The sequence below is a fragment of the Dromiciops gliroides genome, chromosome 5 (assembly GCF_019393635.1).
Source record: "Dromiciops gliroides isolate mDroGli1 chromosome 5, mDroGli1.pri, whole genome shotgun sequence".
NCBI classification, from domain to species: Eukaryota; Metazoa; Chordata; class Mammalia; order Microbiotheria; family Microbiotheriidae; genus Dromiciops; species Dromiciops gliroides.
In genome coordinates, this window is record NC_057865.1 from 54,861,433 (window position 1) to 54,877,745 (window position 16,313).

Genomic DNA, 16,313 nt, shown 5'->3' on the forward strand with positions numbered 1-16,313 from the left:
TAAATCAATTTGCAGCCTTCACAGATGCTTATGTGCAGTTTGTTGGTCCCCATTTCTATTTGACTTTAACATCACTAGTGTATGGGATTAAATAGAGTAAAGGAGAGATTGAAGGCAGAGAAACCAGTTGCTAACCATTGAACTAGTGTAAATAATTGGGTCTCAACTAAGGTCATGCTTATGTGAATGAAAGGAGAAGAGCAAAGCCAGAGGTTTTATTAAACACTGAAGGGAGAAGGAGAAAACCATTGCTATTTTTCATTATGTTTTCTTTCTTTTCTTTTTGACACTTAATCTCCCATGAAATTCTTCATTGTTTTGTCTTTGATCAAGTTTAGTATGAGTTATATGTAGAATTTAAAGTTCTTATATAGAGAGTTTGAATAGCATCTTGGGCTTTTTGGATAAGATAGCAGAGATGAGTGATAAATGATAAACACATGCCTGAACACAGAGGTGGCAATTTTTTTTTTTACAGTTGGGGGATCATATATTGAGAGGTGGGAGTTTGAATATCACAATTTCTCACTGAATTTTTTTAGCTTAAAATTCAAATTTCACTGAAAGGAGGAGGAAGAAATTAATTCTCTGAAGACACTCAGGGCTGACTCTTCAAGGGTTACTAAACCCATCCTCCCTAATATCGAAGCAGCATGCATCGCTTGCTTCCCCCTAGCATATATAGTTAAGGAGGCTCTGATGAAAGAAATTACTGGCACAGGAAAGTAACAGTGCAAGGCTTTGTTCGCCTCTTATACATCCTAGCAGAGCACAGCAAATTAAATTTGAATGTGTTCCCATAAAAGGATATTCATGTGTTGCCATGATGCTTATTACATCAATAAAAAAATTTCAAATCTTGAATGTGTAAACATGAAAATGTTACTGTGCTTTTTGTTTGATCCAACGTTGCCAAGAGAGAACTCATATTCCAAAACACTTGGCCCTTTATTTTGGTCTAAGAACATTTCCAAAGAGGAAAAAAAAATTATATTTCCTTCATCAGCTATATTCATTTCCACAAGCAGTAGTGCTTCAGATCAGGGCTAACTTTTTACCAGCTATAACCAAGAAAGGAGAATGAGCACAGAAATGGTTTTTTTGAGCATTGCAAAATCTGATTTTTTCCCCAAAATACAGTCCAAAGTGCATCTTAGCCTCTGCTCGACATGTTCAAACAAGCTTTCCAAACGTGGTATTCAACTACTTGGGCTAAGGTTAAGTCCCTTAAGCTCTTTGGGCCTTGGTTTTCTCATCTGTAAAATGAAGAAATTAAACCAAATGGGGCTTTGAAGTCCCTTCCAACTCTAAATCTAAAATCCTATGGCTCTTCTTTATTTTACTTTTTGAGAAGAAAAAGGGAAACGTCCTTCCACACGCATATAGCCCCTCCATCACCAGACCATCGCCTTCATAGGAAGAAATAAGGTTGCCCCCCCAAAAGTTAACATTTTAGGACTATTATTAAATAGCTACAATGTAGACTATGACTGCATATCTATTTTCCTTTTAATTCTTCCACTTGCCAGATCATCAAAGCCAACCATATAAATCTAGCCACTAAAAAGGTTGTCATGAAAATAAACAAATCAATAGCCAAGGAAGGTGGCAGTGAAGTAAGGAACCAGGGAGGTTACTTATCCAACTGACCCTATGAAGCCTTCTTTATTCCTCTGGAGGAGTGAAGAGTATGCTAAATTAATTAAATTAAGGAATGCTCTTAAGCTGGGCAGTGCTAGGGCCCCAGTGAAAATCAAAGAACAAGAACGACATGGAGTCGAACAGTAGAGAGATGACAGACATCCAGAAAAGATCAAATATTCTAGAAAAGTTTATCAAGGAGAAGCACATTATAAGCCCTTTTAACAGAAGATACAGAATCAGAAATATAGAAATGATCTTGGAGATTATGTAGACCAATGACCTCATTTTACAGCTGAGGAAATCAGAGAGATCAAGGAACTTGCCCAAAGTCTCGCAGCTTGGACCCAAGTCTCCAGTAGTTCTTTTGAGCATTGTGTATTCTGGGGCCCCCAACAAAGGTTCCATAAGACTTTTCAACTGTCTTTCATGTTTACCCATTTCTATATTCAAGGCAAACTAATTCTTAGCTGTTCTGTGTAGCTGGCATTCCAGTGACTTCTTCCATGCAGATAAAACGTTGCCTTCCATGCATAGAAGGTACTCTCTCCTCACTGTCCCTTTGCAGAATCCTTATCTCCCTTCAAGCATCACCAGCTTGGGGAGCATCTTCTCCATGAAGTCTTCCCTGATTGTCCCAGCTGCTGGTGGTCTCTCCTTCCTCATTCAAATTACCTTGCTAGTACTCTGCTCTGTGGGCATGTGGCATACCCCCTGTCCTGTTAAAATGTAACTTCCTGGGGCAGCTAGGTGGCGCAGTGGATAGAGCACTGGCCCTGGATTCAGAAGGACCTGAGTTCAAATCCAGATTCAGACACTTAACACTTACTAGCTGTATGACCCTGGGCAAGTCACTTAACCCCAATTGCCTCAACAACAGCAACAACAACAACAACAAACAAAAAAATAAATCTATTGATAAATGTTCATGGAATTAAACTAATAGAAAGAATCCAAATCTACACAATTTCAATATCTGTTATAATTTTATGAGAATTTATGGGCCAACTTATGACCTGGGTTCTTAGATTCAATAATGAGAATAGTTATGTGAACTGGTGCAAGTTAAAGTTTTATCTCTTGAGCACTGAGTGTGCTTTAACAAAAATTATTAGATAATGGTGGAATAGGAGGGAGCAATGAGAGTGAACAGGGCTATATGGACTCTGGCACTACCTGGATATGTTCCCATGATGTTGTCCTTTTTTTTTTCTTTGAATAAGCCATAAAAAGGCCTGGTTCTATCATCTATCCACCAATACTGAGTGGAGGACCACAGCTGCACCAATTTCATCCTTATTTAAAGTTCTTTAAAGCACTGGTGTGGGAGATGGGAGCAGCAGCAAGAAGGCTTCACTGCAAGATAGGAGACCAAAAAAAAAAAAATCTAGTCCTGGTTCTACCGCTAATTTTGTGACCTTCCATTGGTTATCTAACTTCACTTTGCTTTACTTTACTTGTTTTTAAAAGAAAAAAAACTTGGGCTAATGATCTCCAAGGACCCTTCAAATTCTAAAATGTTCATTAAAACTATGTTGTCGTGTAATAAAATTGACTGAAAGGGCAAGAGTGGAAGGTAGAAGCAGTTGTCTATAACCTAGCACCCATTTCTTTCCCCTTAGCCTTCCTGAACCAGAGTTTTTGGTTTAAATCTGGTAAGACACAATCAAGTATAACTTTGTTGGTGAAGGGAATCTTCCACATTCTCTATTTTCCTCTCTAACTTTACCTTAGAGAAAGAATCCAATTTCCTAGGCCCTCCACCTTAACTCCAAAGGTTCTAATCTAGGGGTTCTTAACCTTGGATCCATGGACCCCACCCCCTGCCCTGGGATGGACTTCAGGGAATATGTTGAAGACATGGATGTGAGAAAAGTGACATCTTTTATTTTCACTGACCTAAAACGGAAATTTAGCATTTTCTTCAGCTGTTTAAACCATGAATCTGAGAAGGGAACAATCTCACACACACACACACACACACACACATACAATTAAGAAAGTCTGTTCTAACTAATGCATTGTTGGTGGAGCTGTGAATTGATCCAACCATTCTGGAGAGCAATTTGGAATTATGCTCAAAGGGCGATAAAGCTGTGCATATCCTTTGACCCAGCAATACCACTTTTGGGTCTTTTTCCCAAAGAGATCATGGAAGGGGGAAAGGGGAAAAGGGAAAGGGACCCACATGTACAAAAATATTTATAGCTGCTCTTTATGTGGTGGCAAGGAATTGGAAGTTGAGGGGATGCCCATCCATTGGGGAATGGCTGGACAAGTTGTGGTATATGAATAAAATGGAATATTATTGTGCTGTAAGAAATGATGAGCAGGAGGAGTTCAGAGAAACCTGGAGGGTCTTGCATGGGCTGATGATGAGTGAGATGAGCAGAACCAGAAGAACATTGTACACAGTATCATCAACATTGAGTGTTGATCTACTGTGATGGACTATATTCTTCTCACCAATGCAATGGTACAGAAGAGTTCCAGGGAACTCATGATAGAAGAGGATCTCCAAATCCAGGAAAAAAAAAAGAACTGTGGAGTATAGATGCTGAATGAACCATACTATTTCTTTTGGTTTTGGTGCTGTTGTTTTTTCTATTTTGAGGTTTTTCATCATTGCTCTGAGTTTTCTCTTATAACATGACTAATGCAGAAATAGGATTAATGTTATTATGTGTATGTATATGTATGTATATATGTATATATGTATGTATGTGTGTATATATATATATATCCTATATCAGATTACCTGCTGTCTAGGGGAGGGGGGAGGGAGGGAGAAAAATCTGAAATTGGAAAGCTTGTATAAACAAAAGTTGAGAACTATCTTTACATGTAATGGAAAAAAAATACTTTATTAATTAAAAAAAAAGAAGAAAGCCTATTCTAGAACAATAGGAATTGTAGACTATAAGCATTTAAATTGTGTCAACCAGGGGCAGCTAGGTGGCACAGTGGATAGAGCACCGGCCCTGGAGTCAGGAGTTTCTGAGTTCAAATCTGGCCTCAGACACTTAACACTTACTAGCTGTGTGACCCTGGGCAAGTCACTTAACCCCAATTGCCTCACTAAAAAAAAAAAAAGAAATAATAAATTGTGTCAACCACACATCACATTCTACATTAAATCACAGTCAGATTAGAAAAAACTGGATGACATCCTCTATTACAACTAAAAATTGACTCATGCTCTAAAGTAGTAACTATTTCAGGACTGGTCTCAGTACCAACTCCTTGGGTTTTCATGCTAACATTTTGTTCTTTAGTGACTTCCTTCCTCGCGATTTTCTGACCACATCTTGCTGAATGAAGGCGGCTGGGAAAGACATACTTCTGGAAGCAATCGCAAAAGATGGAGAAGTAAAAGCAACAATCTGAAACAAAGGTCTTTCTTCCCTCCAGCACACACTCTTAAGAGCTGACACGCACACCAACCACCTCCCTCCCCTCCCCCATTGCCTGCTGGAAAAGTGAATAGAACAAAGTGAGGAAACAGATTCTTCTTTCAAATACCAACAGGAAAGAAAAGACTTAGGCAAGGAAATTCACACCTGATATGCTGAGGAACTGGAACTACCAACCAGATACCACAATTTTCACTGTTATTCTACTTTAAAGATGCTTGGAGCTAGTTTCCACTTGAAACCAGTAGGAGGGAACGAGAGGACTGGTTGTTTTTTTGTTTTGTTTTCCTATTGCTAAGATACTCTTTAGATCTAAGTTACAGTTTGTAGCAAGAACAATAGGGAAAAAAGCACAAGAATCTCCCTACAAGCTAGATCTCCGGAGCCAGCTCCAGGAAGGGCATATTCCCAGATCTGTGACTCTTCCCTAGGGTCTACAGTCCCCTGTTAGCACGTTTCTGCAGCTCCAAGGCTCCATAGCCAACAGGATATATAAAAGAGGAGGGTAGGGTTTGTGTCTATGAGCAAGGAAACTCGCTCTACTAATGTAGTTTGGTACCTTCTCTGCAACTTAAGAATCCTAGAGAGTTGTCTGGCCAGAATATGTCAGAGGTGAGACTTCGACCCGGGTCTTCCTGGACAGATCTCTATCTAGTACACCGATCTGAATTCTTAAACTACATTTATTTTGGTTTCTGGGGTGTTTTTGCTCTACAGCCTTCCTATTTGTGCCTTTCCACATACAAATACTTGCAAGCTTCCTGGCCTCCAGCCTATCTCTGTGACTTCTAGACTGCTGGCAGCCTCAAGGTGCTTAACCTATGGACTGTGAATTTATTCTTCTGATCTCAGACCAGTCAGCTTTCACAGCTACTAAGCCCTTTCCAGAAAACAAAAAAGTGATCTGTGTCCTGATGTGGAAGAAGGGCCTGTGGGCATGCAAGCCTGGCCTCATCAGGTTCCAAGATGCACTCCTCTGGCTTATGATTTGTCTGTGCCGTGTGTGTGTGTGTGTGTGTGTGTGTGTGTGTGTGTGTGTGTGTGTGTGTGTGTGTGTGTGTGTGTGTTGTGGGGGAGGGGGTTAGTCAGGGAAAGATCAAACTTACAGCAGCCAGAGAGGCTTATATCAAGAAAGGGACTGATAGCAAATATGCTATTTGCCAAGTAAGAAAAATTGCTGGGCCCAGGCACAGCCAGAAGTGCTAGCGCTAAGAGGAGGCAGGCAAACTATTCAGAAGGAACACTACATTTGCTGCCTAAGGGTTTTTTGCCATTTGATTGATTGTCCTTTTTTTCCTCATTTGCTTTTCTCTTTTATATCTCTCTCTTGTGCCCATAACTTCTGCAGAACATTTTAAACATTTATTAAAATATCTTTCTGAAGCTATTCTGAGTTTGTTGCTTCTAACATCTATCCTAGGATTTTTCCTGACCCTTACATAGTTTCACAGATGCTGCCTTAAAAACTATCATAAGGCTGCCAGACTTTTAAAATTAATCTGGAGTTACTTCACTAATTGGAATGTTGTTACATATGCTTTTGTGCTAAACTCAACAGGCCTTGTTCCAAAACTGAGAGTTTATGTGCCACATTTATAAGATATAAGAGCCATTCCCCAGTTGGTAAATGGTCAAAAGATATGAACAGGCAGTTTTCAGAGGAAGAAATCCAAACCATATGAAAAAATGCTCTAAATCACTAATAATTAGAGAGATACAAATTAAAACAACTCTGAAGAACCACGTCATACCCTTCAGATTGGTACAGTTGACAAAAATGAGAAATGGAAAATGCTAGAGGGGCTAAAGGGAAAAAAATATATTTAATGCACTGTGAACTGGTCTAAACTTTCTAGAGAGCAAACTGTAACTGTGCCCAAAAAGCTTTTAAACTGTGCATACCTTTTGACTTAATCAAACTGCTCCTAGATCTATATTCCAAAGAGAACAAAGATCTAAGAGAAGAATGATCCATAAGGACAAAAATATTTAGAGTGGATCTTTTTATTGTGGCAAAAAACTGGAAAGTCAGGGAATGCCCATCAGTTGGACAATGACTGAAAAAGTTATGACACTGATGACTACTATTGTGTTGAAAGGGATAATGAAGGGGATGATTTTAGAAAAACCTAGAAATACTTGTATGAACTGATGCAAGGTATAATGAGCAGAACCAGGGGAATGCTTGATATAATAACAACAACACTGTGAAGATCAACAACTTTGAAAGACTTGGGAACTTTCATCAACACAATGATCAAGCACAAATCCAAAGGACTTATGAGTTTAGGGTTTGGTTTTTTTTGGTTTTTTTGGTGAGGCAATTGGGGTTAAATGACTTGCCTAGGGTCACACAGCTAGTAAGTGATAAGTGTCTGAGGCTGGATTTGAACTCAGGTCCTCCTGAATCCAGGGCCAGTGCTCTATCCACTGCGCCACCTAGCTGCCCCTCAAAGGACTTATGATGAAACATGCTATCAATCTTCATTTAGAGAGTGGATGGACTCACTGTGAAGTTTGAAACATTTTCTATGTTTTGTGGGGTTTTTTAGGGGAGAGGAAAGGGAGAAATAGATAATGCAGGAATTTGTTTTGCTTGACTATTTTTTTTAACATATTTGGTTTTTCTTGCCTTCACTGATGGGGAAAATAACTTGAAATTGAAAATGAAATAAAATTGATTTTTTTTAAAAAGCAGAGTTTATTCATGGAACAAATTAAAATTCTATCCTAAACTAGTATCACAGCTCTGAAATACAAGCACAGGATCTACAATTTCCTCATAAGAAAGAGAAATCCTCTCCTCCAATGCAAACACAGTCCATCTAAATAAAACTTAGTAAATAAGTTCAAGAGAGTTACCTGAGTCACAGAATCACAGAATCGAGGTATTGGAACATCAGCCGCCAGCTAATGCAACCATATGTGAAAAAGAATCCCCGCTCTGCCATCCAAGAAGTGGACGTCCAGCCTCTCAGACCTCCAAGGAGGGAGAGTAAGAAATCAGGCACACAGCGGGGAACGTGCTGGGCTTGGTGTGCAGAGACCGGGGTTTGAACCTTGGCTCTGACATTTTACTTACTTACTCACTCATCTTAAGTAAGTGTAAGTCACTTAACTCTTCTGAGGTTCAGTTGCTTTATCATAAAGGACGGAAAATACCTGTACTGCACCTTCATTATGGGGATTTTGTAAGAAAACCCTTTGCAAACCTGAAAATACTATAAAACTGTACATTTTTTCTCATTGCAAGTTGACTTGGTCTCAACACCTTGGGCTGGCCTCTCCCTGATTGAATTCCTGGCAGTCTATTAAAACCCAACTCAGGGAAGCTAGGTAGCGCAGTGGATAAAGCACTGGCCTTGGATTCAGGAGGACCTGAGTTCAAATCCAGGCTCAGACACTTGACACTTAACTAGCTGTGTGACCCTGAGCAAGTCACTTAACCCCCATTGTCCTGCAAAAACAAAACCAAAAAAAAAAAAAACCAAAACAAAACTCAAAGAACATCCTCTTCAAAAAGTCTTCTTTAATCTACCTGACTAATATTGATTTCTCCCCCGGCCAACCAGACTTCCCAGATCATTTTGCTTGAGGCTACCTCACTAATATATTGTGCATTTTGTTTATTCCCTGGTTATATCGGTAGAGACTGTATCCTCCTTCCAGGCCATGAGCATCACGACTAAAGGAACTAGGTCTTATCTAACCTTTGTGTGCCCTCCAATGCCTAGCAATCCATTTAGAAGCTTAATAAACACATCATATATTCAAAGTTAATGAGGATTTTAGAGTTCATCTAGTGCGAGGGTTTTTTATCTTTTCTGTGTTGTGACCCCTTTGATAATCTAGATGAAGCCTACAGAGCCCTTCTGGGGATGATGCTGTTAAAAGCACAAGATAAAATTCACAGGATCACAAAGGGCATCAATTATTTTGAAATAGGCAACAAAACACTTGCTAAAGTCTAGTTTACAGGCCACCATCGCTCGATCTAGTCCAGCCACTTCATTGTAAAGACAGGAGACCAACTGGAAGATCAGAGAGGTTAGGGCCCAGGTCACTCAGGCACTAAGTGGAAGAGCTAAGATTTGAACCCAGGCCCTCCGCCTCCAGCCCCAGCACCACATTGCCTGCTACTGAAGGATGAGTATCGGTGCTGGATTATGTAGCACCCAGTGTTCAACAGGATTACCTTTGGAAGCTTCAATGGAGGTATAGGCCACCGAAAAGCCTTCGTAGGCTATGGCAGCGTCGGTTACTAGTGTCAGTATCAGTATGTTGCTGCTGCTCATGATTGATGGGGGCACTGATTTTCCACAATACCTGTTTCCCAAAAGAAGAGAGATATCCAGCATGATTTTATGTCACTGAATAATTTACGTAGCAATAATGGGGCATTTTAATAACGGAATCATCTTAATGAGTTTGACTATTTTCTGAAATTTTTAAACCACAACAACTCCAGGTCAACAGATTAGGGGCCCAAAATGAAAACCTGTATATCATTCTGCTCGTGGTTAATTCCCTGAAGCTGCGGGCTTGCCTGTTCTTATATGCGATTTGCTTAAAGGTCTACAGATACAGGGCTTGTGGGTGACGGGGCCAAGATCAGCTCTTTGGCTGAAGAATATCTTAGCAGAAGGGCCTGGGAGGAAGGAGTCTGAATCTATCTGTGGAATTCTTCTCTCTGCGGACTATCTCCACCTTATCCGTGTATACTGTGTTCTCTGCACACTGCTTTCCCCATTAGACTGTGAGCACCCCATGTTTTTATCTTCCCAGGACTTGGCATAGTGCCTGCCACACTGTTATTATTGTTCTTATCCAGTCATGTCCGATTCTACATGTCCCCTTGGATTTTTGTCCATGGGGTTTTCATGGCAAAGATATTGGAGTGGTTGGCCATTTCTCTCTTCGGTGTGCCCTCATTTTACAGATGAGGAACTGAGGCAGATAGGGGTTAAGTGACTTACCCAGGGTCACACAGCTAGTAAGCATCTGACAAGGCATTTGAACTCAGACCTTCCTGTCTCCAAGCCTGGTACTCTATCCACTGCACCACCTAGCTGTCTGATACATAGTAGGTGCTTAATAAATGCTGTTCGACTTGACTTGAAACTAGGCATCCTAAATTAGAGAAAATTCAGAAAAGGGGAGAAGGAAAGCCAAACGAGAAAGGATAAATAAGGCCCAAGTGAATAGGGAAAACTTTCCTAGGGGAAAACCCAAGAATGGCTCTCAGGAAGAAGGGAAAGTGGGTTCAGCACATCAGCTCATTGAGGCCCAATGCTCATTAAGTGGATGAGTTCCTACATGGACTCCAGGAAAAGAAGTATAAGTGGATTGGCTGATAGGTTTTAAAATATTGTGATTTGTACTGTTCATCTTAAAATGACATATTCTTAAAGTGTGTGGATGAGTGGAAAAAAGAAGGAAGTTTAGAGGCAGCTGGTGGCACAGTAGATAGAGTGCTGGGACTGGAATCAGGAAGAACTGAGTTCAAATCCAGCCTCAGAAACTTAGAAAAACTCTTCACAAAAGAAGAAATAAAAAATGATCACCTGCCAACAGTTGTTCCAGTGCCATTGTCATAGACTTCAAGATAGTCGCTGGTGCAATTGTAATGGAAATCCAGATGAAACGTTAGGAACGAGAGGCGGATCCGGTAACCAGACTGGGCTGAGATTAACCACGTGCAGTTGACACCATGGGGATAGATGTCTGGGTGACCAGGACTGGTAAAGCTTCCAGATGGGGCAGTAAGAATTTCCCCACACGCTGTTAAAGTTTAGAAAACATCTTGTCACAAGAAATGATCAATGAACTTTCAGAATAAAACGACTTGAGCAAACTAGTTAAAAGATTCAAAGATGAAGATCTTTCTCTTCTCTGAAGGTTCACCCAAATTAATCCCTGATTTTTGTTAGGGATGATCTACTAAGCATTGATACAGGTACTTATTATATCCCTTGATGCTCTATCTTTTTGGTCCTTGACAGAACCAGGATACTTTATTGAAAGTATTTACAGATTTATTCATTCAGTCACAGCATCAACAGAAACAAACCTGAAAGGCAAAGGGATGACAGAGAAAAGTTCTTACCTAGGTCTGCAGCACTGAATCGGGCTACGAAGCCATAATTTGTAGGGGAGGCACTTTTCTTGAATCTGACATAGACAATATTGTAGGTGGAAGTTACTAATCCAGGAGAGTCTGTGCCACAGTACTTTTTGTTATGAGAAGAATCCATACTGAGGGTGTTCCCGATCTAGAGAGAGAGAGAGAGAGAGAGAGAGAGAGAGAGAGAGAGAGAGAGAGAGAGAGAGAGAGAGAGAGAGAGAGAAGGAAGAAAGGGAGAGAAGGAAGGAAGGAGAGAAGAAAGGAAGGGAAAGAAAGAGAAAGAAAAAGAGAGGAAGGAAAGAGAAAGAAGGAAAGAGGGGAGGAGGGAAGGAAGGAGAGAAAGAAGGAAGGAGGGGAAAAGAAAGGAAAGAGAAAGAAGGAAAGAGGGAAGGAAGGAAGGAAGGAAGGAAGGAAGGAAGGAAGGAAGGAAGGAAGGAAGGAAGGAAGGAAGGAAGGAAGGAAGGAAGGAAGGAAGGAAGGAAGGAAGAAATACAATAAGCTCTAAGGCTTCTGAAATGCTTAGCACTTACAAATTTAGTGTACTGTTTGAAAGCAGAAGTACTGCTGCACTCAGGAGCTGATATTTATAAACTTTCTTCATTTTCATATTAAAATCTTTGTCAGTGTAATGGGGGCGTTGTTTATTCTTTACTGTAACTTCATTGGTGTAGGGAGCTCCTAGTGAGGAACTCCTTCCACCAGAACCTACCCCTTCCTCTGAAGTGTCAAGTCTTAGAGAGCTACCTGGGTCACCAAGAAGTTGAGTGACTTGCCCAGAACTGAGCCAATATATGGCAGAGGTGGACCTTGATCCAAGGTTAACCTGACTTCAAGGTCAGCACTCTCTTCTCTTCATTCTACCATGCTGCCTGCTTCTTATGTGTGGATAACAACTTTAATATTTCAATTTGATTCATATCCACAACCAGTTAGTAAACCCTGACCATTAAAATACAAAGGAAACAAAGGTTGGAAAAAGAGGAGGAGGAGAAAGTGAAAAGAAGAAATGTGTCTGGTTGAAGATAGCTAGATGTCAAGTGAATGTGACTAGAAATTCTACTGTTTTTTCAGTATCTGCTTTTGAAAACTGCTCTTAAATGATGGCCCCAGACATTTGTTATCCGTGTGGCGATGGGCAAGTCACACCCTCTCTGAAACTGTTTCCTCATCTGTAAAATGAAGGGTATAAAACATTCAGTACCTGCCCCTCAATAGACCTCTCAGATGGAGTAAAGAACAAATGAAATCAAAGGTGCAAAGCACTTTCTAAACTTTAAATCACTCTATCGGGGCAGCTAGGTGGCACAGTGGATAGAGCACTGGCCCTGGAGTCAGGAGGACCTGAGTTCAAATCCGGCCTCAGACACTTAACACTTACTAGCTGTGTGACCTTGGGCAAGTCACTTAACCCCAATTGCCTCACTTAAAAAAAAATTTTTTTTTTAAATCACTCTATCAATGCCAGCCATTATTTCTGTTATTAATAATAACTTGCTGGAACATCTTCCTAGCTTTTCTAAAAGTCAAATGGATAAATTAGACAGAACCAAATAATACTATGGTCAGATAGAATGCATAAATTTTAAAGATTACATCATTTCCTATGTTGATTTTATTAACAGTGCAAAAGTAATGCTGTAGGGGGCAGTTAGGTGCAGTAGTGGATAGAGCACCGGCCCTGGATTCAGGAGGACCTGAGTTCAAATCCGACCTCAAACACATAACAATTACTAGCTGTGTGACCCTGGGCAAGTCACTTAACCCCAATTGCCTCACCCCCCCCCCCAAAAAAGTAATGCTGTGGGAGATAAACATTTTTTTTTTCTCAAGATATCATTAAAAGGTTTTTCCTTGGTACTCCATGGGAAAAAGGTAATATATGTAAACTATCCATGTGTGTATTATAATTACTAATTCTATTTTCTACTCTTAATTGTCTCTTTGCTATATGTGAATAGGAGAGCAACACAGTTTATTTTTCTTTAATGAAGTGCAGGAATGAGTAGCACTCCCAAAGTTCCCCAACTTCAAGCAAGTTACCTCAACATAATCAGTGTCACAGTTGGCAGAATTCCCAATATGAAAATCAGTGAAATTAAGGAGGATGACTTGGCCTGGGGGTTGACTGATTTTCCAGTCACAAGTTTTTTCATGAGGGTAAGCATTGGGATAGAAGGGTGTGCGAATGATGCCTTCTCCTATTAGTTCACCCCCACAAGCTGTGAAAAGAAATCAAAGGTTAGATTTTGGCTAAGAACAGGCTCTAGTTTCCATTAAACTTTTTTTTTAAGCAAGAAACTCTCAAAAGTAATACATCTGAGATTTTGTCAGAGATATGATTGATCTCAGAATGACAGCAAGCTCTTGATTGGATAGTAAGACCTAAATATACAATAACTAGATATACAATAACTTGGATATTAAGGTGTCCTCACCTATAAAATAGGGTTATTTTCCATAGTATGAGATCACATAATAGCAAGGTTCTTTGGAGAAATTGATACCTTAGAACTAGACAAGCCAGAGGTCACAATTCAAGTCAACAGTTTTCTTACCAACTTGGTAAATGGCCTGGAAACTGGCCTTTTGTACTGAGAGATCTGACTTAAACCTGACCCAGATGTTGTTGGAAATAGAGTATATGGAGACAGAAGTCCTGCTATCACACAATTTTTCAAGTAAGGTTTCACCATCTCGAACCTAAACAGAAAAAAGAAAAGAGTTGTTTCCCTTAATATGAACGGAATTCTATTAGTATTGACAACTTTGTTTATAGTAGTAGTAAACAGAAAATTACAATTTCAGATTTGGGATACGGACATAATACCATATGTGAAATCAATGAGTGATAATGAAAAGTTGACCAGGACTCATTATAACAGCAATAACCAACCAAACAACAAGCATTTATTAAGTGAGTAGGATACAAATATAGAGAAAAAAATAACCTCTAATCTCAAGGAATTTACATACTATAGGAAGCTCACCAAGTAATATATAAGTCTATAAAGAACAATTATAGGGGGCAGGTAGGTGGTGCAGTGGATAGAGCACCAGCCCTGGATTCAGGAGGACCTGAGTTCAAATCCAGCCTCAGACACTTGACACTTACTAGCTGCGTGACCCTGGGCAAGTCACTTATCCTTTATTGCCCCACGAAAAAAAAGAATATTATAAAGAAGACAAATACAAACAAATGCAAAGTAGATAAATACAAGACAGTCTGAGATCATTTGGAGGAGGGACTTAGAAAAGGATTTACAGAGAAAATGGTGCTTGTGTTGTATTGTGTGTATATATGTTCTTTCACTCTCTTAATATATAGATGTATATAAACATACATGTACACACACCCTTCATATCTAAAATTCTTATCAATCTGGATCCAATCTACCTTTCCAGATTTATTTCACATCATTCCCTTTGATATGGGGCTGCTACGTGGTACAGTAGATAGAGGGCCAGGTTTGGAGTGATAAAGACTCATCTTCCTGAGTTCAAATCCATCCTCAGACACTTACTGGTTGTGTGATCTTGGGCAAATCACTTAACCCTGTTTGCCTCAGTTTCCTCATTGATAAAATGAGCTGGAAAAGGAAATGACAAACCACCCCAGTATCTTTGCCAAGAAAACCCCAAGCAGGATTATGAATATGACATCAGACATGACCGAAAAATGACTGAATGAATATTCTTTTCATATTCTCTATGTTCTACTTTCTATTTTCCAAACCTCTCCCTCCTCCACACCTTTGCAAAAGTTCTCCTCCATTTCTTGTACAGGACCCCTCGTCACTTCCGCCTCTAGGAACCCTTCCCCCGCTTTGAGGCTTAGCTTACCCCACTCCCAATGGCAAACCCTTCCTGAAGAGCCCAGCTGTTACTCTCTTACTCCTTATATTATCTTTTATTGACTGAGCTGTTGTTTTATCCTCCCCTAGATTACAAACTCCTTGACAACAGGAACTCATTTCTCTTTTGTTTTGCTTTATCTCTTACTTTGTTTCCAGAGTCCAAAACAATGTCTCTTGCATGAAGAAGCTTAATCAATGTGTGCTGCCTTCAATGCATTAGATCTTAGACATACAGCCCTCTCCTCTCTGCCTCTATGTAAGTCTTCTTTAGTCTATGTTGTTGGTTTTTTTTTTTTCCTGTGTATCTGTGTCTCACTGGATGTCGTCCTTTGTGAATACAGTTATCCCTTCCACATCATGGGGATTAGAGGAGCAGTCTCCCTGAATCTGCATAAAGAATTTTGGCCCTCCCTTCATAGCAGAGAAGTCTGAATTATTATGGCATTAAAAGATAAAATGTGCTCATATTACACAATACTATACATATATTGTATGAATTTCTGACTTTCTAAACTTTTTCCATGTTGTCCGAATCTTCTCCAAACTCTCAAAAAATTCCCATTTAATTTCTTATGCAACCTGTGGGGGAAGTCACAATGTGGAAGGGATAACAGTATATCTATGTCTGCCTCTCTGTCTCTCTCTGTCTCTGTCTCTGTCTCTCTCTGTCTCTCTCTCTGTTTCTCTCTCTCTGTCTCTCTCTCTCTCTGTCTCTCTCTCTCTCTCTCTCTCTCTCTCTCTCTCTCTCTCTCTCTCTCTCTCTGTCTTTTTCTTTGTCTGCTTCTCTTATTTCTTCTTTTTCTTTCTTCTCTCTTTCCTACTAGTCTGTCCCTCACCCCTTAACTGGATGTAACATAGAATTGTCCACTTTTTTTTACTTACATTTATTGAACAGGGTTTGTGCTCCCTGTTTTTAACTGAAAAAGAATGTAATAAAATATTTTACACTTTTCTCATTCTCTACTAAAATGATTTCTTTTTTGCTTATCAGGCATTATATTACCTTTCCTTAAGTCAGTAGCCACTGATGGGGGGAGAGTGCCCCATGTCTGTTATACAGCCATAGCTGTAAATAGAATTACCTAGCGAATATGGCCATTTCAGTCATTTTAACACCTCACTGGTGCCAACACAGTATTATGGAGCCTAATCATTGGGAAGCTCCAGATGTTTGTAGATCCTCTGAGACAAAGAATAATCTTTCTTCTTTTCTGGGGATTCATCAATTAACTAATTGAATTCCAGCCTACTTGCTCAGATGGCATAACGTGAACTGAAAAC

The 16,313-nt window shown here is 39.8% G+C and overlaps 1 protein-coding gene across 1 annotated transcript in view; it reads right to left on the reverse strand.

Annotated features, from left to right (window-relative positions):
* CUBN (cubilin) overlaps positions 1-16,313 on the reverse strand; it is a 294,282-nt gene that overhangs the window by 230,385 nt on the left and 47,584 nt on the right. The window contains 5 exon segments of the mRNA XM_043967014.1: positions 9,250-9,380; positions 10,619-10,835; positions 11,161-11,326; positions 13,219-13,397; positions 13,734-13,878. Coding sequence (XP_043822949.1) covers positions 9,250-9,380; positions 10,619-10,835; positions 11,161-11,326; positions 13,219-13,397; positions 13,734-13,878 — 838 coding nt within the window.